Source organism: Vigna unguiculata, chromosome 9 (genome assembly GCF_004118075.2).
Source record: "Vigna unguiculata cultivar IT97K-499-35 chromosome 9, ASM411807v1, whole genome shotgun sequence".
Lineage (NCBI taxonomy): Eukaryota > Viridiplantae > Streptophyta > Magnoliopsida > Fabales > Fabaceae > Vigna > Vigna unguiculata.
In genome coordinates this window covers 24,177,223-24,205,121 of record NC_040287.1, presented here as the reverse complement: position 1 = coordinate 24,205,121, position 27,899 = coordinate 24,177,223, and the positions used below count along the sequence as shown (strand labels likewise).

General features: G+C 31.5%; 3 protein-coding genes across 6 annotated transcripts; 2 read left to right on the top strand and 1 right to left on the bottom strand.

Annotated features, from left to right (window-relative positions):
• Positions 1 to 4,747: 4,747 nt before the first annotated feature.
• Positions 4,748 to 9,768, top strand: LOC114162979 (respiratory burst oxidase homolog protein C-like). Of its 4 annotated transcripts, XM_028047009.1 has the most exons (11): positions 4,760 to 5,714; positions 6,015 to 6,063; positions 6,195 to 6,308; positions 6,394 to 6,816; positions 6,917 to 7,300; positions 7,414 to 7,509; positions 7,631 to 7,746; positions 7,851 to 7,953; positions 8,150 to 8,223; positions 8,798 to 9,321; positions 9,450 to 9,768. In XM_028047009.1, exons 1-11 carry the CDS (start codon positions 4,939 to 4,941, stop codon positions 9,557 to 9,559), a joined length of 2,769 nt encoding a protein of 922 aa, XP_027902810.1. In that variant the 5' UTR covers positions 4,760 to 4,938; the 3' UTR covers positions 9,560 to 9,768. The 4 variants fall into 4 exon arrangements, 2 of the variants coding, with proteins under 2 accessions (XP_027902811.1, XP_027902810.1); XR_003599334.1 differs by lacking the exon at positions 9,450 to 9,768 and having other exon boundaries at positions 4,748 to 5,714; positions 7,851 to 7,963; positions 8,798 to 9,085; XR_003599335.1 differs by lacking the exon at positions 9,450 to 9,768 and having other exon boundaries at positions 4,748 to 5,714; positions 7,851 to 7,963; positions 8,746 to 9,003.
• Positions 9,769 to 13,000: 3,232 nt separating this feature from the next.
• On the bottom strand, positions 13,001 to 14,964 carry LOC114163583 (zinc finger BED domain-containing protein RICESLEEPER 2-like). Its single transcript, XM_028047889.1, has 4 exons — positions 14,938 to 14,964; positions 14,476 to 14,658; positions 13,114 to 13,974; positions 13,001 to 13,021 (listed from the first exon to the last, which is right to left on the bottom strand). Exons 1-4 carry the CDS (start codon positions 14,962 to 14,964, stop codon positions 13,001 to 13,003), a joined length of 1,092 nt encoding a protein of 363 aa, XP_027903690.1.
• An 11,772-nt stretch (positions 14,965 to 26,736) lies between these two features.
• Positions 26,737 to 27,480, top strand: LOC114163582 (ATP-dependent DNA helicase PIF1-like). Its single transcript, XM_028047888.1, has 2 exons — positions 26,737 to 26,824; positions 26,903 to 27,480. Exons 1-2 carry the CDS (start codon positions 26,737 to 26,739, stop codon positions 27,478 to 27,480), a joined length of 666 nt encoding a protein of 221 aa, XP_027903689.1.
• The last annotated feature ends 419 nt before the right edge of the window (positions 27,481 to 27,899 follow it).

Here is a 27,899-nt window from a genome sequence, read left to right as displayed (position 1 = left end):
TCAATAAATTATCTAAATCTAAGTACTTATCATTTAACTGTTATCAAATCTTAGCTATTAATTAATTGTCTCATCCTCTTTTCTGAAACTTTTTAAACCAATATTATAATTCTCAAATAATGTTATTAAAGGAGTTAAACTCACAAATTTTCTTACCTTTTTTTCTAATTTTACTACTAAATCATCTTAAAACTCCTTTTCAATTTTACCACTAATATAAGATAATCATTAGTTAATAACACATGATTAAGATATTTAGTACTTTTCTAAGTGAAAAAACATGACTAAATATCTATTGGTGTGGAACTAATGGATGACACTCTTTTCAACTCAAATTATTTCCGTATTCTTTTCAAGTTCGTTGGAGTCATTTTTTCATCAAAACTTAAGAGATTTGAATGTGAAACTTTGAAAAAAAAAAGTTGAATGTAAATAAATTTCCTCTACGTCAACCTCTGATAAAATGATTAGACAAAATAGTGAAAGGTACTGGAACAGAAATCGTTCAAATAATTAGGCTGAATTAGACATATGGGTTCTCTTATTTTATTTTTTTTCAGATTTTTTTTTAATTGAGTCCTATGTTTCGAAAAAATTGATTCATTATATCTTTTATGTTAGATTTGTACCAACGGGATAAAAACATATGATCTGTTAGTTCATAATTTTTCTTTTTCATTTTTTTTGTGTCAAATTTGTATCGATCATCTAGCATTTGTTTTATATTCATTTCGATCTTTATATTTTTTATTTTATTTAAAATAATTTTGTTTTTTTAAATGGAGTAATGTTATTTACTTTTAAATTGTGAAAATATTTATTTTTTTATAAATATTATATTAATATTTTTCTATTCTTTCATTATTTATGATTATATTCTTTAATTTCAATTCTTTATAAATAATTTAAAATATAATAATTATGTAAATACATTTAAATTGGCTTTAGGTATACACAAATTTATTTTAATTAATAAAAAAATTTATAAATATTATTATATTTATTAAATAAAAATAATCATAAATACAAAAAAATAGAATTATTGTATTATATATTCATTTCTTGTAATAAATATATTTAAATTGGCTTTAGATATATAAAATATTATTTTAATTAATAAAAATAAAAATAAATATGATTTTTATATATAACTATATTATATACATATATATGTTATTATATTTATTTAATAAATTTAAGTTTCGTTTACAAAAAAGTAAGAATTTAGAACATCTGTTTTATTAATCCATTTTTTTATAAGATTAAAAATAATTTATTTAAATAGAATTCAATAAAATTGTTAGAGTTGATTTAAAGATAATTTTATAAATATTTAATAAAAATATTTACAGTAATAAAAGTAATAAAAATATCAATATAGTTTTTATACAAAATATATTTGATCTTAATTTAGAGAGATCACATTGTTTCAGTTAAAAAAATAGAATTAAATTGAGTAAAAAAAAAATATAGAAACTTATTGAGTATAATACAATGACTTTTGTCGTGAGGACACTGACACATGAAATTAAAATGACTACATCATATAGATAATGCAACATGACACATAAAAAAAAAAACTTAAAAGAACAATAAAACAAAAAAAAATACTGAGTGAAAAAAGAAAATGACATAATTCAATCAATTTTTAAAAGAAAAACCTAATTGAAACACAAAAAAGAAATCTACTTGAATTATTTTAACAAAAATTAGAAACAAAAGATTAATTTAGCCTAATATTTATAATGAGAGTATGTGGGCTCTTCTAAGATTAATCTAAATCATAAAGAGAAAATAGAGAAAAAAAGAAGAAGAAGAAAGAGATCCAAGCTATTTGCTGATGAGAAAGATAGAAGTAATTTTATTGTTTCTACGTGAATTGTTTTTAGTCTAAAACTTTGATAAAGTAATCTCACAGACCAAGTCCAGTAGAAGTAAAATCTGGATTGGATTAAGTCAAATTTGTCTCATAATGTATAAATAATAAAGATAACTTTCTTCTGTATGGAATATGAAAGAGGAAAAGAAGTAATTTTTTTTTTCTTTCACCAAAAATTGAAAGTTGGACATTTAATCAGGCATATATAAGGTAAGAAAGGTTAGATGTTTGTGGATTGGAGATCAATTTTAGTAAATAAGCATTATATCCTTCAATATATGAGTTCTATTTTAAAATAAATAAAAATATAAAGTACATAAAAACAAAATTGGACATTCTTCTTTATCTCGTTTATAATTTAATAATTTTAAAATTCACCCTGGAGAAAAGTCTAACTATTGTTGTAGTGTAGTTGTGGTGTCATATTACATTATTAAGTAGCTAGTGGGATAATGAACAATATAGTCCAATCAACTTTGAGAGTTGGGTAACTGCATGATTTTTTATTAAAGATTTTATTCTTTTTATTTCTTTCGGTGGTTTGTTAGGGGAACATTGTTGTTATTGTGATTGATAATTGATGATTTTAACTTGTTCTAAAAAAAGTATATATTTTTAATATTTTTATTTCTTAAAAATATATTTATTATTTTATAATACAACTAAAGCTGTAAGCATGTGATAGATTCAAGTAATTTAACTGTTAATTGTTACTAGTTGATTTATAACTTTTTATATTAAAATGCTAAAATATTACGAAAATTAAAACACAGAATTTTTATTTTTGGAAAGACTTTACATAATTATCACTCCTATTCGGAATATTTTTTTTATATAAATAATGATAATAGGAATTTTTATATAAGATAATGGAAATTGTAAGTTTTAAAATTAATTTTATCCTATCTATATCACTATTATGTTGTTTATTAATAAGTCTTAACTTTAAATTTGGGTGTAGGTGTTAAATGTCAACTTAAACAATTTGTCAAGTTTTTCAATTTCCACTCCGATCGTCTGTTTGATTCTCTTGTTCTTGTTCATCCACCGATCCGTAATATCTGTTAAAGAAATTCTATTACTAAAGTCAATAATGGTTTGATCAACAAAAATAATAAATGTTGGAATAAATAAAAGTTCCAACAACCAAACATTTGACCTGTATTTATAGTTGGTTCTCTTATTCATTCACCAATAGGAAGTACCTCTTAAAAAAACTCTAACACTAAAATCAACAATGGTTTGATGGCAAAAACAATAAATGCTGTAATAAATTATGACACAACTACTTTTTATACCTAATTAGTAACATGGTTATATTAATTACAATATTAGTTAATTTATTATGATGTTGTTCGACTTGACTACCCAAGTGTTCTCTTTTCTTTAATTCATTTATTTTTTGTTGATAAAAAAAATTATAAACACCATTAAATTTATTTATAATTTTTGAATGTACTAATTTCCTTCAAAATATAACCACTTCTATTACTCATTCAATTGTGCATCTATGTTTTTCCTATAATTTTAAATATTTCCTTTGTTGTGTTGTCCAAATTTTACTATAATTGAAAAGTATATTAACACCCAACATCCCTATAAATGTTCTTCTATACATTAATAAAAAACATAGTTGAAATACATTACAGTACTACCAAATAAATGTGCTCTTATACATACATTAAAATTAAATTAAATAAGAATAGATAGCAAGCTTTACTATAAAATATCTCTTACACAACAACTTGGTTGGTGAATCTGTCAGGTCTAATATTATTTCAATGTTAATTGCACTTTTTTTTTAATGTAAATTGATCACGTTTTGTCTAAGTGCAGTTTCTTAATAGGAAGGTGGTTCCACTCTATACTAGTTTAACAAACTATACTGATAATTTGTTTAATCATTTATAATGTATTTCAATAATTTAACCTTAAATTCAGTATATTAGTTACTTGTTTAAGTCAATAGTTACTAATTAAAGCTCAAGTTCTTTCAGATAACATTGATATCGTCAACTATCATATTTGATACATTGTTCGATTTAGAGTTGGAATTCCTATTACAATTTTATTTTTAAAAGAGGTATTAAAATCTAAAAAGAGAATTAAATTATCATTAATCTTAACTCTTAAATAATATAAAACTATCGAAAGTATTATATATTTTGAAATAATAAGAGCAGAATCGGTTACTAGAAGAACAATAAGAATGATTAAAACTAGTGGGAAACAAATATTGAAAGTACTCCCCTTTTAACCTTGAATAAACTGCATAAAGTTGCAGAATATACTTTCTTGGTTTCACTAAAATAGCAAGAAAGTTAGTGGTAAAGACGAAATATCCACATTTTTTATAGTTTCTTTGGATGGGTCTATAATATATTATACAAAATTCACAAATTCTTTGGTTGGGAGTGAGTTTTAATATGCGGGGAGGCACAACTTGTTTAATCCTTAATTTTATGCGACATATCATTGTTAGTACTTTTGGAATTTTCCTTCGTTGTCTTCCATCATACATCATTTCCAACAAAGCAATTCACCAAAACCTCATGTCACTTTTCACATTAATGAAGAGATTTTCGTTAATGCTTACTTTCACAAGCATTGCAATTTCCCAGCATAATATCATGCAAATTCACCATTTCCTTTGGATTTGTTCAAAATAAAAAAAAAAAAAAACGTTTTTTTTCCGACAATGGTGTCTTTTATTATTATTGAAATTATAATAAAATTGATATAGTATATTTGACAAAATTTTCTTTTTAAGTCACAAAATTTTTCTCTATACTTCTCAAAACTCACCAAACCTTTGTTTCATCTAATCATATGCTACCAGGTGGACATTATAAAAAGTTTGTCAGAAAAAACATTTAACAAAAAATAATTTTCTATTCTTGTAATTCTCTTCTTGTTTATGAAGAAAATGCAAAATATTGGAGAAACCTTATCACATGTGTGTGAACTGTGAAGATGTGAGAAGGGAGAAGGATCTTGGGAATCTCATACACTTGATCTAAGAATCTGCATCTGGGAACCTCAGACAGAGGAAGAAGAAAATGGGAACAGGCGAGGATGGAGGAGCTTCTGCAGATTCAAATCAGCGTGACTCTGACATAGAACTCATTGGTGGTGAAAGGGTACCTCAAAGTGGACCACTGAACAAAAGGGTGGGAAGAAGAAGTTCCAAGTTGAGCAACGCTTCAGCCTCTACTTCCGGCTCTGACCTTGGCCACAGCATATCCCAGGAACAAGATGAGGGAGACTACGTTGAGGTCACTATGGATATCAAAGGAGACTCTGTGGCTCTTCACAGTGTTATACCCGTTGCAGGGAACAGCGATGAGGGAGAAGATGAGAAACTGATCTTGCTTGGTAAAGGCATGGAGAAGAAAAGGTCCTTTGGTGCTTCTATTGTGAGAAATGCTTCCATTCGCATGCAACAAGTGTCTCAGGAGCTGAAGCGTTTGGCTTCCTCGTCCAAGCAAGGTGCACCTGCGAGAGTGCACTATGACAGGACCAAATCTGCAGCTTCTCACGCTCTCAAGGGACTCAAGTTTATCAGCAAGACTGATGGTGGTGCAGGGTGGGTTGAGGTTGAAAAGCAATTCGATGCTCTCACTGCTTCCACTAATGGGTACCTGCATCGCTCTCTCTTTGCCAAGTGCATAGGTATGAACAAAGAATCAGAGGCCTTTGCAGGGGAGCTCTTTGATGCACTCTCTAGGAGGAGGGGGATTCAGACTGATTCTATTAATAAGCTCCAGTTGAAGGACTTTTGGGACGAGATTTCTGACCAGAGTTTCGATTCTAGGCTCAGAACATTCTTTGACATGTAAGGCCATGTTTGGATTTTTGTTTCATTCAAAAAGTATAGTTGAAAAAGCCTTTTGTTTTGTTTTCAGTTGGGTCTGATAGTAAACTGAGTGTTGCTTTAAAATTTCCCTTTGAAATGGAAGATAAGAGACGGTTGTTTTTGGAAACTGAATCTGCAAAATGGATTTCATAAAAAAAGTTTATAGACTTGGATCCAAGCATACACTTATTCTTTACTTTTTCTGATGTATATAAGGCGTAAATGAGAGAGTATGTGTTGAATGCCGAAGTGTGTTACCAAGCTTAATTTGTAATGCAGGGTAGATAAAGATGCGGATGGAAGAATCACCGAGGAAGAAATTAAAGAGGTACCGACAGTTTTTAGTTTCATCAACTGACAGAATCTTTAAAGTAGTTTTATGGGAAACTTTTTCTGATTGGCATTTTGTTTGTGTCGGAATAAGATTTTCCTTGATCTTGTGATCTATTATGTTTTCAGATCATCTGCCTTAGTGCCACTACGAACAAACTCGCAAACATACAGAGGCAGGCAGAGGAATATGCAGCTTTGATCATGGAGGAACTTGACCCTGATGACACAGGATTCATCATGGTAATTACATAAGCCTATTTCATAATCTCAAAATAGGAATCAAAATGTATTTTTGTCATATGATGTTTTGTTACTGGGAAAACAGGTAAACGACCTAGAGATGCTCTTGTTGCATGGACCGACCCATTCTACAAGAGGAGATAGCAAGTACCTGAGTCAAATGCTAAGCTTAAAGCTTAAGCCCACGCATGAAGAAAATCCTATTAGGAGGTGGTACACAAAAACCATGTACTTCCTGCAGGATAATTGGCAGAGAAGTTGGGTACTGGTATTGTGGCTTGGTGTGATGTTAGGTCTATTTGCCTATAAATTTGTGCAGTATAGGAGAAAAGATGCATATAAGGTGATGGGGCATTGTGTATGCATGGCCAAAGGTGCTGCTGAGACACTTAAACTGAACATGGCTATTATCTTGTTACCGGTTTGCCGAAACACCATCACTTGGCTCAGGAACAAGACCAAACTTGGCATTATGGTTCCTTTTGATGACAACCTCAACTTCCACAAGGTAATGTTTACTTGAGAATTGAGAGTGGCTAAAAGATAACATATCATATAAACTATGTCCAAATGTTTGTTGGGACTTGAAAGCTCTTTTTGTTTTGCAGGTGATAGCTGTGGCAGTAGCTATTGGCGTTGGAATACATGGTATCTATCATCTTGCTTGTGATTTTCCTCGACTTATTGATGCAAGTAGTGAAAAGTACGAGCTGATGGAACCATTTTTTGGTGATCAACCAAAAAGTTATTGGTTTTTTGTCAAATCATGGGAAGGAGTAACAGGGATTATAATGGTTGTTCTGATGGCAATAGCCTTCACTTTAGCTACCCCTTGGTTCAGAAGAGGCAGGGTCAAGCTTCCCAAGCCACTCAATAATCTCACTGGCTTCAACGCCTTTTGGTACTCACATCATCTCTTTGTCATTGTCTATGCCCTGCTCATTGTGCACGGAATCAAACTTTACTTGACTAAAGAATGGTACAAGAAAACGGTTAGCACATTCCTTCATCAGAGCAAAGAGCTTTTTACATTCCTACACATAACAGTTTACAGATTCTTACTAAATCCAATTAACATTTTGGGAACATGTTATGTGTTTTGTAGACCTGGATGTATTTGGCTATTCCCATTGTTATATACTCGTTGGAAAGATTGACTAGAGCACTCAGATCAACCATAAAGCCTGTGAGAATACTAAAGGTGAGAATGGAAGGATAAATCACTCATTACATGTTTTGATGGTTAAATAGTTTTGGCTAATCTATAAAGTTTGGTTCATAAAAAAGTATTTCTCACTTCATTTTCACTCCCCAATTTACAGGTGGCTGTTTATCCTGGAAATGTATTGGCTCTTCATATGTCAAAGCCCCAGGGATTCAGATACAAGAGTGGACAATACATGTTTCTTAATTGTGCTGCTGTGTCTCCATTTGAATGGTATGAATTTGAAGAAACATGAGCAACTCTTGTCTGCTATATATCTAATTTTGTATTATAAATACCTTCACTAATTTTATGCCTCTTATTTCCTTATATCTCAGGCATCCATTTTCTATAACCTCTGCCCCTGGTGATGATTACCTTAGCGTTCATATCAGAACACTGGGTGATTGGACCCGGAGTCTCAAAGTCAAGTTCTCAGAGGTGAATTCAGGTTAACTTTTGTTGGATAGTGTTATTTGGACAACAATTTTCACAGCAAAAACTGACTATTCCTAACACTGTTACATAAAATTATTTGTCTATCATTGTGTTTATTTGCAAGTTCCAAGTGTTGTTTCATTTTTCTCTGAAATCTGTTTTTCTGATAAGCTAGGATTGTACTTTCTGTTTCTTTCAGTGTTGCCAGCCGCCTGACAACGGCAAGAGTGGACTTCTAAGAGCTGATAACTTGCAAGGAGATGGAAGTCCCAGGTAATTAAGCCAACACATTTAGGAGAAAAAAAAATACTATTATGTTATATTAAACATAAATAAAACATATTTAAAAAACAAAATTAGTTAGTTTTTACACTATGCATGAATTAAACAGTCTCCTTTATTTCCTAGTCAAACCAAAATAACCAATTTACAGTAAACCAAAACTATTGTAAACCATTTTTGTTAAAATCGCAGTGGGTTGTTCCAAGTGCGTTTGAAACATTCTTAATGATACGAACTACTTGCTTTCGTTATTTTGTTTGGATGTCAATAAACAATAATTGTTGCCGACAACATTGTCCACTCCACCTTCTCACGCGCTAAGATATTTATTGTTATCCAAGTGGCCAAAGCATATAGTTGTTAAATTAAATATAATAATTTTGATTTTGGAGTTTTCTTAGGAAAATTACTATTATTATTTAAATAAAAAAGACGAGAAGGACGTTTTGTGAGAGAATCGTAATTCTTGGTTGTTGAATTGATGAATGATGAAAGTGTTGTTGATATTATTAGGACTTGGAAATTGTATAGTGAGAAAGAAGTGGTTATGGTTTTTGTTATGTAGTGGTCTCCCTAAAGTTATGATTGATGGTCCATATGGAGCACCAGCGCAAGACTACAAGCAGTACGAGGTGGTTTTGCTGGTGGGGCTGGGAATAGGAGCCACCCCAATGATAAGTATTGTGAAGGACATAGTGAACAACATGAAGGCGATGGAAGAGGAAGAAGGGAGCAACATAGAGGAGGGAAGCCCACAGAAAAGAAATGGTGTGAACAAGTTTAACACTAGGAGGGCTTACTTCTATTGGGTGACAAGGGAGCAAGGTTCTTTTGACTGGTTTAAAGGGGTGATGAATGAGGTTGCTGAAGAGGATCACAAGGGTGTCATTGAACTCCACAACTATTGCACCAGTGTGTATGAAGAGGGTGATGCTCGTTCTGCTCTCATTGCCATGTTGCAATCTCTAAACCATGCTAAGAATGGCGTCGACATTGTCTCTGGCACGAGTGTCAAGTCACACTTTGCCAAACCCAATTGGCGCAGTGTCTACAAACGCATTGCGCTCACTCATCCAGGGGCTCGTGTTGGTCAGTTTTTTCTTTATATTGTTTTTATGTATAGAGAAATAAAAAGAAAAAATTAATTTTCTTTTTCTTATGATGATGCTGTTGTTATGTTGTTTACTGAAAGGTTGTTGTTGTTGTTTATGATGCAGGGGTGTTTTACTGTGGGCCACCAGCGTTAACGAAAGAGCTTGGTCAGTTAGCTTCGGATTTCTCTCGGAACACAACCACCAGATATGATTTCCACAAAGAAAATTTCTAATAAGTGGACATTATTGGAACCAAAAAGGACAGAGTGGGAAAGTGTTTCAAAGCGGAAATCATTACACTTTGTATAAATCGTAATTAATTACGAGTCCTAGTACAATGCCACTAACATTGCACTATTACATAAATGAAGCTTATCACAATTATTCTTGCTGCATCATTCACTCTCTAAGGAGAAGTAGAGGCTTAATTTTAATGTTCAAATGCTTTTATGAGGCTTCTAATATATTTTTAACATTGACCTCTTATGTCATCCAATTCATTCCTAGAATTAATCGATCGCAAAATTATTAAATAGTTTCTAGTAGTTTTAAGAAAAATTCAAGTTCACCTAATTTTATTTCATGTATCGCTGTATTTGTTTTCATATTAACGTTCAGTTTTAATAAATAATTAAGAAAAAGAGGAAATTTCAACTTTCTGTGATGCATAAAAATTACTAGTTTCACTTGTGAACTTGAAGACACCTATCACACTCTATATAAATATAAAACTAACCCCTACACATCAGATGTATATACTTAAATTACTAAAACTAAAGTATAAATTAAAGTTAAGTAAAGGATTTTAGGCATAAAGTGTGATCAAGCAAGAGTTGAAACTAAATTGAGAAAGAAGTTATGTACAATAATCGTTGCAGAATGTGAAAATACCAAGAACACCTGACACGATGTGGGTAGTTCAAGTCGGTTACTTCATGTATGTATTTTGGCTTTTATTTTATTTGTGAAGCAATGGTCAAAAGAGAGGGGAGAAATATATAATGTCGCAAACAGAAAAAAATAATAATTCAGTGGTGGTTATAGTAATTTGGATCATCATTTGTTGATTTATTTTACAAGTTCTTGTTCTACCTTTCGTAATTTATTTTATTGTAATTTACGTTCGTGCAACACCTTCATTTACACTCTCTTCTTCATTTATTATTCTGCATTTTATATTTTTATTCATTCATCATTCCACCTTTGAAAACAAAAATATAAAAAATATGATTATAAGAGAGAAATTGATCGAGATTCATGTTAAAGTGAATTGTTAATTCATAATTCATCATTAATTTAAAGATATTTGAATATATTTGTGATTCTAATTCATAATACAAGTGAATTGTTCATCAATTTCAATTTTGTAGTAGACTTATAAATTCTTAAACATTTCAATTCATATTGAAAAAAATAAGTTTGCTAGTCCACTGTAAAAGAACTCATATTGAATTGATTTGGTTCATTAGTTAATATTGAAAATAGTGTTGAACAAAATCCTCGAGAAACATATTATAATAATAATAATAATAATAATAATAATAATAATAATAATAATAATAAATTTTGTTTTCCTTAAACAATGATCTAACTATAAGATTACAATTGGATGTGTCATACAACATAACTTAAACTCAAGTTTGATGAAAAACTATTATTTATAGGATTTTGAATTTATCATGTAAATCATCATAATTAAAAGTAGAAGCATACTTGAATTCATAATCATAAGAGAGAAAAACAATTTGATCTTTTATATCAATAGATACTCTCTTTATAGAACCACTTAACAAATTATCTATTTGTTACTAATAATGGAAAGTCATAATAGAAGAAAACATATTGTGATATAATGGCGGATTCAAAACCTTAAGTTAGTGGGAGCAATTATAAATTATTTGGGTCTCAATCAAGTAACCTTATAAAGTATAAATAAATAATTAAAGGGAACAAAATTAGGAAGGACAAATATATAAGATTAGAGGTGACAAAATATTTTTTTTTCAAATATTTGGTAATAATTTTAACAAAATCAAGAAAACTTGATCACAGTCAACTACATGAGGTCAATCACGGATGATGTAGGGATCTAACCTACTTATATACATAAGAGATTGACTTTTGGTATTTCTATTTACATATTAACAAATATAAATTACCCTTTAATTGCTACACATATTAAAGGTCCCTTAACCATTCAGATATATCATTGCTAAAATACTTTGATAACATTTGATGACTTTTAATTTAGCACAATAGTAAGATTAGGAGTATGTAATGTCTTTAATATATAATTATTCACATATAAGAGTAATGTTGGATTAAGGATATCAACATAAATGGACCTTTATAATTATATATTTTACAAAAGGTATCTTTCGTCAATTCAATCCAACAATCTTATCAACGTAGGATTAGAGCAATCTTTGTTTGATTTATCATGGCTAGACTCATATATGGTCACATATATTGACACAAATGAAAAACATTAATCATAGTATGGATGTGTACGTGTTATGGATTATCTTAACATGTTGAATTTCATTGATGAGATCAAACCATAACAAAATCATAGTTTAAATATACTGAAACTTTATTTTTGTAGAAAACATACTTCAACCTCTATATTTATGCAATGAAAACTTCAAAATCCATGAAAACAACAAAATCTTAAACTTTTACTATAAACAATTGTTTACTTTGAATTGTTCCTTTAATAAATAATAACATAATGTTTGTTAGGGCCAGGCAAAATAAACCAAACTGTACTGAACTACAAAAGACTGCACTGAACTAAAAAACAGTTCGTATGAACTGCACTGAACTGAAAAACAGTTTAGACGAACTAAACTGAACTGTTTTTCTGAAAAATAAACTGGACTGAACTGCACTGCACTAAACTGCACTGCACTATAATATGAATTGTACTGAACTATTATAAAATGAATTGTTTTATGAACTGCACTACATCAGAACTGAACTGTAGTATTTTTTTACTGAACTGCACTATTTTTTAATTGAATTACATTATTCTTGAACTGAACTGCACTAATTTTTAACTTAACTACACTATTTTTGAACTGTTTTTGAATCGAATTGCACTGATTTTGAATAAACTTCACTATTTTTGAATCGAATTGTACTATTTTTGAACCGAATTGTATTGATTTTGAACTGAATTGCACTATTTTTGAATTGAATTACACTATTTTGAATCGAATTGCACTAATTACATATGATTGTAATACGCAATAATAATATGAAGTTTATAATTTGAAAGTGCTTAGGAAATAATACTTGAAATATGCATCATACTTCAATACACCAAAATAAAAATATTTATACATCTTAATACATAGGTTCTCTAGTAGGTTCTCCCATAAACAACATCAAAATGTTAATATATCTTCAATCATCTAAATTAATTGCACTTGAAGGTCCCACTTCGTCTTGAGAAGTTATATCTACAAAAAAAAAATAAAAATATTTTAGGCTTTCATATAAAGTATCAACTAAAAAGTATATAAAGTTTTCATACAAACTCACCTTGCTCAAATTCATCAAGCTCTTTAGGATCCTCATTAAAAAGTATAGAGAAAGGTGTTCCTCTTAACCAATCTTGTGTGCAAAGAAGTACTTCCACTATTTTAGGCGTTAAGCAACTACGATAAGGATTAACCACTCTTCCTCTTGTACTGAATGCACACTCTGATGCTACGGTAGAGATGGGAATGGCTAACATCTCTCGAGCCATGTTTGCAAAGATAGGAAATCTAGTTGAGTTTACCTTCCACCAATGTAAAACATCAAGCTCAATTGACTTTGTATAAGGTTCAGGATCCTCTCTCAAATATTTATCAAGCTCTAATATATAATCAAATCTACGTCCTGTAGCTCTTAGGTAGAAGCTCATGCCATGAGGATCATCATATTCATCATCTAGTTGGGATTCTTGTTGGCTACTTTGAGAACCCTCCTCAACCCCTTGATATTGATCATAAAGTGTTTTTAAAGATGACAATAATTTTGATTTCAATCCACTGGCCATGCTAGATTCAAATATATAGTCAATGAAGTAATTAACAAAATCCAACTTACTCCTTGGGTCAAGCACAACAACAATCAATAATAAGATATTAATTCCATTGGGATTTCCCCAATATTTGTCACACTTACCCTTCATCCTCATTGCCATCAATCTTATGCTCACATCACTACTCTCAGAATATTGTCGAATCTTTTTACCAATTCCAAACACTTCCTTCATATACATATGACTAGTGACGTAAGAAGAACCAGAAATCCGCATGGTAGAGTCATAAAACATCTTTAAGAATGGTAGAACATACCTCACATATTCCCAATTCTCTTCTAGTGGCACACCACTACTTTTGGCCATTTCAGCACCAAATTTCTTATCTTGCATATCTAGCAAGACAAAGGCATCTTTGTACTTCAAGCTTGCCTCTAACATTAGATAAGTTGAATTCCATCTAGGTTCAACATCAAGGCAAACAAGACCTCTATAAGAAATTCCCTCTTGTTCAACACAGGCCTTGAATCTAGCAAATCGAGCTGGAGAAGATTTGACATATTTAACTGCACTCCGAATTTTTGAAATTGAATCTTTTATCCCTTTTAATCCATCCTTCACAATTAAACTTAATATATGTGCGCAACAATGCATATGAACATATTCTCCCTTTAAGAAAAGACAATTCCATGCTCCTTCAATTGTGACAAATCTTTCTCCACTGTCCACCTCCTGCCACTTCCCTTTTCCATTCACATATACATAAAGTGGAATTGCTTGTAATCAATCCCTTTAATCACAATCACCCAAACATTAAACTTTCAGATCAAGCTCAATTATAAATGGCTTAAAACCAACCTTAAACTAAGCACTACCCTCCAATTTTGTGACCAAATCAGAGAAAAAAAGTGAAAATATGGGTTCAGAAGACACTCTAAAGCTTCCAGTAATCAACTTCACTGACCTAAAACTGGAAGCCAAAAATGGAATTTGTTAACTGATGGGTCAAATAAATTAATTATATAGAATGGTTGAAGGAAAAAATCGAATTGGAGAAAAAAGAGAAGTGAAATGAAAACCTAAAGCTATAAAGAGATGAAGAGCAATAAAAGATACCTCAGGAAAAACGACGCAACCTTCGACGGCGGCACAACCTTCGACGGCGACCTTCGACGGCGGCGAGGCAACGGAGACAGGAAACTTCGGTGGTGGTTGAATCTCGGTGGTGATTGAATCTCGATGGTGCTTGTGGACCGAATGTGATTCAAGAGACCGAATGGGATTCAAGAGAAATGAAAACTACAGTTCAATGTACTGCTCTAAACAGTTAACTATTTGCAGTACAGTTTTTTAAACTTTAACTTAAAAAATAATACAGTTTAATTTTACTATTAATAATTCAGTTATTTTTAGTTTAAAACAGTATAATTAACTTAAGTTCAATATAGTAGAGCATGTCCCACCCAAAGTACACTAAATCGCATCCACCCCTTATCCTGGTACTTCTGTAGGACTTCTCTGTTTAACGCTTCTACAAAACCTAAATTAACGAGGGTTAAACTTTATCTAACCACAAACCAAAACTATGTATGCCTTTAGTCCCATGCAAAAGTCACTCTCTACCCTACTGATGCAAAAAACACACTGACACCTCTCCACCCCTCCAAACCAATACGGGATTCTGTCGGCACGTGTTCAAAATACTTCAAATTTCAAACTCCAAATTATATAATTTTTTTCACTTTTACATCACTCTCACACCACTTCAAATTATCTTTGCACAACAACAATTTCTCTCTATTTTTAGATCACTATTATTCATTGAGGCTGACTTTCTTGGATTTAATTTAAATTGATCTCGGAAGAAACCGTTTGCTTTCGTATTTTAAATAAAGTATTAAATGTGTTTTTAAATTTTAAACTTTGTTGTGAAATTAAAATATGTTTTTATTTTAAAATTTAATATATTTTGATTCTTGAATTTTAAAAGTAATATATAATCCTCGTAGTAGTCTAAAGAGTTAAAGTTTTTTTACATGCAACTATGGTTTTAGATCGATATTTAAAATATATTTATTCTATGTGACACTATTTAACTTAAATATTAATTTAAAATGTTATCTAACAAGTAAAAATGTATTATTAAATTAAAAAGATTATATTCATTTATTTTTAAAATTTGAAAACAAAAATATATCAAAATTTAAAACAAAAATTAAATTTCAATTTCACGTATAATTTTAAAGATCCGAACATATTTAATTCATAAATAAAAAAATTATATAACATTTAACTTATATAATATAAGAATTATAATAATATGATTATCGAAAGATAAAAAGTACTAGGTTTTTAATCAATGTAAAACATTGCAGGCAATGTTATATACTGCACGCACACTTGCTACTGATTTTTTTGGTAGGGTCAAAGCATTCACACGAACTGGGATGGGCTTAGGTCACTTGGACTCTGAACGTTGGTACTTGGGCTTTAGCCCGAAAGTTGGACGCTAGAATTCTTGAACAAGTGTTGATTAAAATTAGTTCCCTAAACTTGACTGTTGAGTTTTTCAAAACAAATAAAATAATTTCTAAATCTTATAATCAACCATTCATTTTCAAAGGTTTGACAATTGATGAAATGGTTCGAGTAACGACATTTTTCTCTTTTTTTTGGTTAGTGGCATCCGATTGAACCATCATATCACTGAATAATTCTAAAGCTCTTAAGAATTTTATACATATATAGCAGTCAAAATTTCATTAAAAGGAAGTATATACATATATGATTGCATTTATAAATATTATTATATAATATAGTGTTATGTTATTTTATGAATAATCGTGAGCAAAACCAATAAATTAATCTAATTAAATTTATTTTTCGTCTTTTATAGTTTCTGATATTAAATCTAATTAAGTCTAATTAATCTAATGTTATTATATAATATAGTGTTATGATATTTTATGAATAATCAGATTCGTAAACACATAAAAGTCACAAGTTGTGCGATTTATCACTAACGTCTACTATATATCTAAGAAAATGTTAGGATAATGAAGTTACTGAAGTAGACATTCTCCTTCATTGACACGTGTGCTAGAGTAATGGTATTTTGGTCATTTTCCTGTTGTAGTGTTTTTGGCGGTGTAGTGTGTTAAATGGTCTGATAGACATTTGCTGTCAGATTTCAAAATCCTTCTTCTCCAAGCCAAATTAGCTGCGTCCTTCTTCTCCATGTAACTTTCTTCTCCGTTCCTCCTTCTTCTCTATTTCTCCTTCTTCTTCATTCCTTTCTTATTGTTTGTAAGTTCATTTTCTTAACTTTTGAACTACTTTTTATTTGTTGAACGTTGTTGTTGATATTTTTATTTTTTTTTAAAGTTAAATATTTTGAATTTATTGTTTTTTGTTCTTGATGCATCTTTCTTCTTTATCCATTGTTTTTGTACTTCTTTATTGTGTTGTAGTATCTTTTAAAAGACGTTTATAGAAGTTTCCTTTTGTTTCAGATATTATTTGTTCATCGTTTTTAGAAGACGTTTTGATGTTTTTGTTGTAAAGAATTTTTTTATGTTATTTTTTGGATTTCTTTTTGTTCATTATTTTGTTTCTTTTGTTTAGAACTTATTGAAAGTCTTTTTCAGTTGTATGCACATTATTTGTTGACGAAAGTTTTTAACTTTTTTTGCGCTTTATTTTGTTGAAGATGATTCGTACCTTGATATTTTGTTTTGTTTATTTTTCATTTCTTTATTTGAATTCGTTGTGTCGTTGGTTGAAACTTAACACCTAATTTATTGTCACGTATTAGATGGCAAAAAAATTTGATATGATCAAGGATATTGATGGAAGAAGGGAAAAGTTGGAACTTGTTGTCAGAATCGTAGATTTGTGGTATGTTGAGTCGTGGGATTCCAAACGAAGTATGGAAATGGTTCTGATGGATCAAAAGGTAATGTAAAGTACCATATTTTAGCATGTTGTATATTTTATTTTATAAGATGACAACTATATTTAACCATATATGTGTTAATTTGTTCTTCAGGGTGATCTTATTGTTGCAATGATTAAAAAGGAAGATATGGATGTTTGCGAAGACAAGCTAAAAGAGGGTGAAACTTACATAATGCATAACTTTAAACTGTTGAAGAACAAAGCTCAATATTAGGTTTGTGAGCATCCATTTAAGCTGTTGTTTATAGGAGCAACGTCTATACGACCACAACCCATTGCAAGCATACCTAGAAAGTTTTGGAAGTTTAAAAGTATAAAGGATATCATTGATGGAAAGTATTGTGTTGATTTGTTGGTTGGTAAGTTTATTGTTGTATCGTAATGTATGTGTCCTATATTTAGTTTTTTTGTTAATTTTTTTTCTTTTTTTTGCATGTTAGATGTGATTGGTGTGCTGGACAATGTAGAGGAGAAAGGCCATTCGAAAAATGTTGTGTTTGACCTGAAAGATTTAGGTTGGTTTCATTATGTATGGTGTTTTATATTTACAGTAGTTTTTTAATTATTTGATAACTATTTTGTAATGTGGTGTTGTTATGTCATTAATGTAGTGGTGCTATAATCTGTTGCACATTGTGGGATTCATATTGTGAGAAATTATTGAGTTATTGGAGGACACGTAGTCAAACATCTAATCTTGCTATTATTCTTACTCAGGCCAAGATAAAGCCTGCATCAGGTATGAATAACGTCATTACTATATTTAGATTATCATTATTATTTAATCTAATTTAATTAGTTTTTATAGGTTCATGGCCAGTGTCACTGTCTAATTCTTGGAATGGTTCGAAACTGATAATGGGCGATGACATACCTGAGCTCATTGATTTTAAGAAGCAATTTGCAGAGTATGTTTATATGTGAGCCATCTATTCTTCATTAAAAGTTGTTTTCATAAACACTAACTAATGTGTACTGTGTAGAACCTCTGGTAGTGAAACTTTTGAGGAGGGGAGTCAATATAGTGGCTCTTTGCAGATTAGTAATGTTGATAGGTTTATGCATAAAACTGTTGTTAAAAGTGTTTCAGAGATTACCACTGTATTAAAGGTAGTTCTCATGTTTGTAAATTTTTTTTAAGTCCATTTTCTAATTGTTCATCATATTATTGACCTTTTTTGTATTGATATAGGAGATTTCCTGTTTTACTATTGCACGTACACTTAAATTTAACTTAGGAAATGATGGATGGAATTATTTGGTGTGTAACGTATGTACGAAAAGAACTCATGAAGTTGGTTTTTTTAAGTGTCTTAGCTGTGATGCTTTTAACGATTCTCCAAGAATTCAGTTAGTAAATGTTAAATTTATATGTTATGCCTTATGTCATAATGTTAATTGTAATATAAATTTTTGTAGATACAAGCTAGAAATTCAAGTCACTGATGGGAAAAAGGTGGCCAATTTCATGCTTTGGGACCAAGATTGCATGAATTTAATTGGTGTATCTGCTGCTGATTTGAGAAAGAAAATGATCAAGGTAGAAGAAGTGTAGTCTGTTTTAGAACTTAACTTATTTTACAAGAAACATTTTTGTAAACAACTTAGTAATAATTTAATTTGTTGTACTTGGTTTATATTAGCATGGTGAAGACGATCCTAAGTGTTTCCTAGAGGATCTAGATGTTATTTTAGGATGTACTTGGGCTTTTAAGGTTAAGCTACAAGGAAAGAACCGACCTACCTTAGTTATGAGAGTTTCTACTGACGTGGAAATTATTGATTACGTTAAAGCACTACTTGGTCAGGAGGAGGTAGTATTGCAATATTTTGTAGTTATGACCTGAAATATGAATCATAGTTTTATTACTAATTGATTTTGTTTATAACACTTTGCAGGCAAGCCAAGTTGGTGAATGTATGGTTAGTTGTCCATCTGATATAGTTCCTGATATTTGCAATTCCTCAGTAAGTATAGTTAAATTTAATTTTGTTTCTTAATGACAACAATGATAGTTTGTGTTTTTAAATTCTAATTGCAAATGAATTATGCAGGAAATGGTTATTAGTAAATGTAGCAATGCCAGTGTTTCTTATGTACCAACTTCTAGCGGGACTTATTTAGTAAGTATTTCAAATATGGTCATTTTGGTTGTAAGATAAATTGTTATACAATGTCTGAAATTTTATATATATATATATATATATATGTTGCCAGGCAATTGAACTTGTTGAATGTATTGGTAATGTTGCATGTGACTTAACAGTTGATACCGATAGTTCATTGGTAAGTATAATTTTAGTTCAATTAGCATAGTAATATAACTAATGCTTTGAATCTGTAACATGATTATGTTCATCATTGCAGATGTGCCTTTCTTCCACCGTTGATGATGAACTTGATGATGTTTGTGCTCCCATTGATGATGTTCCAGACATTCCATCAAGTATCATGGAGATCGATTTTCTGGAGGACATTCCTCTAGCTCAGTTATCAGCTACAAAGACTACAAAGCCAATCAAGAGTATCAAAAAGGAGAAATTATAAATGTATTAATGTGGCCAGGAAAAGTATGTTAAAATGTTTTTGCAAACCTTTTTATCTTTGTGAACCATATTGTAATTTCTATCGTAACTCATTCTCGGTCCTGTTTTGATGAATTCTAATTATGAATTTTGTGAATCACCTTTAATAGTTTTGGGGGTGCAAAATTGTAGAAGACAATTTCGAAGAATGCTAATATAACGTGATTGTTATTATTATATTTTAGATCTTTTTTTTTACAAGTAACTATATTGTTAAATTATGAAATTACTACTATCTTTTTTGAAGTATTATTTAGTAATGACTTTAGATAAAAAATAAGTATAATGACTACTACACTTTTCATTTATGGCTTATAATCAAGATTTTCTTTATTAAACTTCAATATTAATGAATACTACCATTAATTGACATTACTATGCAACATAATAATGATACTATCACAATTGTATAAATGAATAAGCGCCCCAAAATAGATTTGTTGATTACAACTATAATAATAATACATTGTTATTTATAATTGGCTAAATTGTGTCAATAAAGAAGTCATCCATGAAATATAATAATACAACCCACGGGCAAAAATTGTAATAGTTAGAACTTAAGACACTTTTTGGTTTCAATGAGATGGTTTAGGATTTCTTGAAAGGACATTCATATTGATTGAGAGGACATGCATTTAAAACTAATACTATTGTTGAACATTTAAATTTTGCAGAGAAGTATGGAATGTACTATTACAGAGAAGTTGTTGATGAGTTTCCCTCATCAGAAAAGTATCGAACCTAATATTTCATTGTGTTATTAACAATGTCATCTATAAATAAGCTACATTGAAAATGCAGGGTAAGTGACAAATAAGACATGTTAAGGTGAAAAGACCTCCATTTAATAACCCTAATTATATCTTGCGTACTAATATTAGTTTATACAAGTTTTATTTTTGGCGGTAAAAATTGATGGATTGTTCCATCCAGTAACATATACACCAAAAATTTGACTAATGGTAATCTGATTAAAAATTTGTAAAGCAAGTAGCAAAATATGGTAGAACACAAAATTTTTGAGGCTATTGATGACTTAGAGCAGACAAATTTTATACTTGAGCAATGAAGAGTATTATTTGGCTGGTGGATGATTTTTTAATTTCATCTACAATTGTTTTCTAGGAATTTCGTCTTAAAGCTTTAATACCTATTACAAAACCTCTGCATAACATTTAGAGATTATTGAAAATGTTATATTGTTGTGTTAATGTTTTTCATGTACTGTTTTATCTACTAGGATGGATAATGAAAATACCAAGTCCAGTACAAGTGCAAGACTAAAAAGGAAACAAATAATCCAACAGAAGAGGATGAATGCTACGTGCATACAACAAAAACACCCTGAAAAGAAAAGAAGAAATTGTACACCATTAGCTAATGTAACTGATATTGATGTTGAAATTGTAAGAACACTAACTGAGATGCTTGATAAGTACAATGTGCATTGCAAATATTTCAGAATGGCTAGGGATCGATATGCAGAACAACCATTTCATGATCTCAAGTTAAGGCTTATAGCAGATAGGCAAAAAGATGGCCGAATATACAACATGCCAATGGTTTTAGAAGTAGTTGCATTAATCGTTGGGGATGTTGATAACGCTTCTCCTAGAGATATTATTATGGAAAGCAAAACAGGAAAGCTGCAAAGAATAAACGAGTTGCACACCAGTTATTTGGGTTATCAATATCCTCTATTGTTTCCATATGGTGAAGATGGTTATAGGCATGATATTAGTCATCGCGATTCTTTGGCATCAAAACGTAATCGGTTAACAATCAGGGAATGGTTTTGTTTTAGAATTCAGACTCGAGATTGTGAGGCAATGACTATTTTTAGATCTAGAAGATTGTTCCAACAATTTGTTGTTGATGGATACACAATGATTGAGTCAGAAAGATTATCATTCATCATAAACAATCAATCCAAGCTGAGGGTTGATAAGTATAATAACCTTTGTCAACCAAGTAATGAAAGCCAAACTGATGCCTCTAAAAAAGGAAAACGATTTGTGCTTTCATCAAGCTTTGTTGGCGGCAGAAGATTTATGGATCAATTATATTTTGATGGAATGACAATATGTGGTCATGTAGGATTCCCAGATCTATTTGTAACTCTTACTTGCAACCCGAAATGGCCAGAGATATCTCGAATATTGAAGACTTCAAAGTTAAGTCCTTTAGACCAGTCATATATTATTGCAAGAGTATTTAGAATCAAATTTGATGAGTTGCTATCAGATTTAACAAAAAAAACATATATTGGCAGAGTAATAGCATGTAAGTATTAATATTTTAATGATTGAATGTCAAAATTTCAATTATTATTTTTTTCTAGCAACGTAATTCTTAATTTATTTTTGACAGACATGTATAGTATTGAATTCTAGAAACATGGTTTACCACATGCTCATTTGCTAATATTCTTGCATCCTTCTAGCAAATATCCAACAACATTGGATATAGATAAGGTCATTTCAGCCGAAATACCATGTGCCAAAAAGGAGCCACAATTGTATGCCTGTGTCAATGAACATATGATACACGGACCATGCGGATTAGCTAATATATCATCTCCATGCATGAAGAATGGATCATGTTCCAGATTTTATCCGAAGAAATTCCAAAATACTACCACAATTGCAGAAGATGGTTTTCCTTATTATCGTCGAAGAAGCAACGGTATCACTGTTGTCAAGAAGGACATAGAACTAGATAATCGTTTTGTTGTCCCTTACAATCCTACAATATTGGTCAAATATCAAGCTCATGTCAATGTTGAATGGTGTAATCGTTCCAATTCTATTAAGTACTTATTTAAGTACATCAATAAAGGATATGATAGAATTACAGCTGCTATAGTTTCCAATGGCAATGATGAGAATGTACCTTAACTTGCAACATATGAAATCAAACAATATATTGATTGTAGATATATTTCCCCATGTGAAGCATGTTGGAGAATATTTTCATTTCCTATTCACGGAAGAAATCCAACTGTTGAACGACTATTTTTTCATTTGCCTGGTGAGCAGTCAGTGTACTTCGAGGATGATGATGATATTGATGAAATCATGGCAAAACCAATAGTTAAGGAGTCAATGTTTACAACCTGGATGGAGTGCAACCAAAAATATTCTGATGCAAGGAATTTAACATATCCACAATTTGTATCTAACTATGTTTATAATAAGAATCAAAGATGTTGGAAACCAAGACAAAAGGACAACACCATTGGCAGACTTATCTGGGTTCCCCCAGCAACTGGTGAACTTTTCTACTTAAGGAAGATGCTAACAGTAGTAAAAGGTCCACAATCATATGTAGATCTTCGAACTATTGACAACATAACATATGCTACATTTAGAGAAGCGTGTGAAGCTTATGGATTTTTAGCAGAGGATACCGAATATGTCGATGCTATTAAGGAAGCTAAAGATTGGGGATCAGGACACTTTTTAAGGAAATTATTTGTAACCATCCTCATGTCAAATAGTGTCTTAAAGCCTGAAGAGTTGTGGAGTAAAACATGGGAATGGCTGTTTGATGGAATATTATACAACGAAAGGATTATTGCTACAAATCAAGGTAGAATCAATTAAAGCATATAAAATCTATGTTTCATGTTTTAAGTATGTTAACTGAATTTTTCTGTTGCAGAACTCAATCTCAATATTGAAACTCTTCAAAATTTGACCTTGATAGAGATTGAGAAGCTCTTGCAGAATAACAGGAGAACATTAAAGGAATGGCCGTCTATGCCTTATCCCAATGATTTTGTGGTAGATTGGTATATGCAGAACTTGATTACAACAAGGATGATGAGCTACATATATTTGAATCTAACTTTAACCTTATGACAGGTTTGTGTTCTTTTGTACATGTATTATTCATCAAGACATTAAAATATAACTTAATAAATTCTGACCAATTGCAGATGAGCAAAGACATATTTTTGAACAAATTATAGATGTTGTCCATCATGAACAAGGGGGGATGTTCTTTTTATATGGTTATGGAGGAACCGGGAAAACTTTTATGTGGACAACCTTATCTTCTGCTCTTCGATCTGAAGGAAAAATAGTCTTGACAGTTGCATCAAGTGGCATAGCTTCTTTGTTATTTCCTGGAGGTAGGACAACTCCTTCTAAATTCAAGATTCCAGTTCTTACATTAGAGCACTTTGTTTGCAACATTACAAAAGGTAGTGAACTATCAGACCTTATGAAATTGCAAACCTAATAATTTGGGATGAAGCACCAATGACACACAAGTATTGTTTTGAAAAATTGGATCGAACTTTAAAAGACATCATGAGAGAAAAGAACAAATCTGATTCAGTTTTTGGTAGGAAAGTAGTAGTTTTTGGAGGAGATTTTAGACAAATACTTCCTGTTATTCCACGTGAAAGCAGGTCTGATATTGTTCATGCTACTATCAACTCATCCTATCTCTGGGATCATTGCTAGATTATGAATTTGACAAAGAACATGCGACTGTTGCAAAATGGATTACAGTAGTCTACTATAGCTGAAATTGAAGAGTTTTCTTCCTGGATAATAAAAATTGGCAATGGTTCATTGAATGAACCAAACGATGGATTAGTTGATATAGAAATCCCATCAGAATTACTAATATCAGAATATAATGATCCTATCCAAGCCATTGTCAATAGCACATATCCAGGATTAATGCAAAAATACAAAGATGAAGGGTTCCTCATGTAAGATCCGAGAAATTTAAATAATTAATTAAATAATTATTTAATAAATGCGGGTAGTAAGAGCCTTTAAGACATTTAATGCGAATTGCTATGACATGGAAAAGTGCTAGCTCAAGTGGTTGAAAACACTTTATTGTGTGAGAGAACTTTGGTTCAAGTCCTATGGGGCCATTTATGTGTTATTTAATTATTATTGTTTTTAATAATAATATGCTAGAACATGTTGAGGATAATATAATCATAGAATTATATTAATCATCACGAAACATGAATTGGTTAAATGGTTGTGCATTGATTTGATAATTGGTTTGATGTGGGTTCGAACCTTAGTGAACCCCAAACTAAACTCTCTTTTTGTCAAAATTTACTTTGGCATGAAGGTGAAAGGGCATGGAAACCCTAACTGGCCAAGGAGTAGCCAATGGTGGCTGAAAAATAGATGTGTTATGAACCATTGAATAGCACTTATACCACTTTTAAATGCCATTTTCGTTTTAGCACATTAATCCATCATTAAGGCACTATTATAAGGGAAATTTTAGGTGAGAGAAAAGGTTTCTGCATTTGTTATTGTTGTATAGGGAGAGGAGAACAAAAAGTTGAGAGTTTGTTGAGGATTGAGTGAGGAAAGGAGCTACATAGAGATAGAATCAAAGGAGGATTATTGGTGATCAAGGGGGAACTCACAACAATTCCAAAATAAGCTAAGGAAACCAGGTTAGGGGAGCTGAACCACGTCTATTTATATTTTTACGCATATCTGTATGTATTATATCATGTACGTGTATGATCTCCCTTTGCTTACATTGAAATTCGAGTTTCTGGAAATTTTCCAAAAACTGCCTGGCGGGTGATGAACCACCATCATTGTTAGAGTGTTGCTGCTTATATTTTGTTTGAGCATGCTTGGGATTGTTTATATGACTAGGGGATGAATGCACATGTTAGGTGTTATAAGGCTTGGAATATTATAGATGGTAATGTCTTTCATTAGGGGTAGTCTAGAATGAGAGCAAATGAGAGCAACCTGTGTGAAGGGTGCTTGAACCTGAACTAAAATCAGTAATGTGCAAGTATTGGTGTAGTGATTGGCGGTACGTGTCCCCCGCCAGGCAATCTAGAAGCGGCAACGCCTAGCAATACGTGTCCCCCGCCAGGCGATTTTGCTGTAGCAGATTGGTGTTATGCTTGCTATGATGTGCGTGATCTACAAGGCTTCTAGGATATCTTAAAGGTCGGCTTGTTGGTGTTCCTTGAGTTGTGGCTCGGAACGTATCCCTTGAGTTGTGGCTCAGGAAAGGGGTTAAGCACGTGGTATTCCTTGAGTTGTGGCTCGAAATAGCATCTCTTGAGTTGTGGCTCCGGATGGCGGATGAACACGAGGAACCCTTGAGTTGTGGCTCGGGTTGGCGAGTGTTACCGGTGTGAGTGTGCTGGTTGTGGCCAGTACGGATGGGTCCAGATAGATTGCCCTCCATAGTAGTTGGCTGACGAGTTTGGTAGTCTTGGGACGTTGCGAACTATGTTCGCATTTGGGAACTCCACCTGGCGCTATGGTGTATGATCCGTAGCAATGATTTCTCGCACGTGCTCTATCGGTTGTGACCGATAGGTATGGCAGCAAGTCACCTCGAAGTAATCACTAGAAGATGTAGAACACGAATAACATGGTGGTGGCCATGTGATGTGATATCAAAGGATGGAATTCCTTTGGTGTGATTGTGTGATTGGTATATGTGGGCCATATATATATGTTTATTTTCTTAGCTCACCCTATATGCTTGTGTTTGGCGATGATCGTGTACGCGGTGCACGGGAGCAGATGATGTTGCAGGTGGATCTGGTGAGACTTAGCAGCAGAGCGGGGAAAACTCATGGGAACAATTTTATAGAGTTTTATCATTTATGGTTTTGGAATAAAGATGTAATCTATTATAAGACTGTTTTGGTATTTTATTGAATTTTGAGAAGATTTGAACTTAGTGTTATCTTTATTATGAAATAAATTCTTTGAAATCCGCATTTTTGGGAAATGGATTTATAATAAATGTGATTTTATTTTCCTATTTTATATTATATTTTTAAACCCGTAATATCCGGTCGGGATGTTACACCTCATATCAAGAGCTATTCTAGCCAGTCGAATTGAAACAGTTGATGAAATCAATCAATCTGTTTTGGAATCAATTCCAGGTGAGCCATTATTCATAATTAACAATTGACTAAATCATCACTAAGGTGTCTCAACTTAATCTGATTCATGTATTTTAGGAGAAAATAAAGAATACCTAAGCTCTGACTGCATAGATACCTCTGAGCCAATAGAAGTTGAAGCATACGATGGTATTACACCAGAATTTCTAAATTCTTTAAGAACATCTGGACTACCAAGCCATAGTATCAAGCTAAAGGTTGGTGCTCCAATTATGCTTTTAAGAAATTTGGATCAATCTCAAGGTTTGTGTAATGGTAGCCGATTAATAGTGACTAAACTTGCAAACCATGTAATCAGTGCAAAGATTATTACTGGAAAATCAAAAGGGACACAAATTTACATTCCACGTATGTCCAAGTCACTATCCCAGTCCCCTTGGCCATTCAAGCTGATTAGAAGACAATTCCCAATCATGTTGTCTTATGCTATGACCATTAACAAATCTCAAGGACAATCTTTAGATTGTGTTAGGCTGTATTTGCCAACACCCGTTTTTAGTCATGGTCAATTATATGTTGCAGCTTCTAGAGTTAAAAGCAAGTCCGGATTAAAGATTTTAGTCCATGACAATGAAAACAAACCTTTGACTACTACCACAAATGTAGTTTTCAAAGAAGTTTTTAACAATGTATGACTGCATTGTATGTTAACATACTTGTATGCCTTTATTTTGTGAAAAATTCCTGTCAGAGACGACTTATGAAAATATCAATCGTTCATTGTGCTGCATTCATATGCTGACTTGGTATCCTATTTTGAGCTTTTGTTTTAATGCATTGCAGTGCATTCATCTGCTGACTTGGTTCCTGTTGTCATGATATACGTTGGTTGATCATATCTTGAATTTACCATTTTATTGCTTGATGAGATGCTTATTTTGCCAGATGCATTAAAATTCTAATCTACCATACACCAAAAAAATAGAACAACATTTAATAAATGCATAGATTCAAGAAACTGATGTTATTACTTATTATTCACAGCAACATAGTTATTTGGCACACCTACCACAATCAGGTCAAAATGGTGCTCATGTACGTTCGTATAATAATT

What these genes read in the sequence shown, in the direction of transcription:
- LOC114162979 (XM_028047009.1), top strand. Translation starts at nt 4,939, where the DNA reads ATGGGAACAGGCGAGGATGGAGGAGCTTCTGCAGATTCAAATCAGCGT. An exon ending in CAAGGAGATGGAAGTCCCAG is followed by an intron (nt 8,224 to 8,797) that starts GTAATTAAGCCA and finishes TTTGTTATGTAG; the next exon opens with TGGTCTCCCTAAAGTTATGA. An exon ending in TCATCCAGGGGCTCGTGTTG is followed by an intron (nt 9,322 to 9,449) that starts GTCAGTTTTTTC and finishes TTTATGATGCAG; the next exon opens with GGGTGTTTTACTGTGGGCCA.
- LOC114163582 (XM_028047888.1), top strand. Translation starts at nt 26,737, where the DNA reads ATGTTACACCTCATATCAAGAGCTATTCTAGCCAGTCGAATTGAAACA. An exon ending in TGTTTTGGAATCAATTCCAG is followed by an intron (nt 26,825 to 26,902) that starts GTGAGCCATTAT and finishes CATGTATTTTAG; the next exon opens with GAGAAAATAAAGAATACCTA.
- LOC114163583 (XM_028047889.1), bottom strand. Translation starts at nt 14,964, where the DNA reads ATGGGACTAAAGGCATACATAGTTTTG. An exon ending in GTTGCGTCGTTTTTCCTGAG is followed by an intron (nt 13,975 to 14,475) that starts GTATCTTTTATT and finishes TTAATTGTGAAG; the next exon opens with GATGGATTAAAAGGGATAAA. An exon ending in ATGTTTTACATTGGTGGAAG is followed by an intron (nt 13,022 to 13,113) that starts GTAAACTCAACT and finishes GTGTGCATTCAG; the next exon opens with TACAAGAGGAAGAGTGGTTA.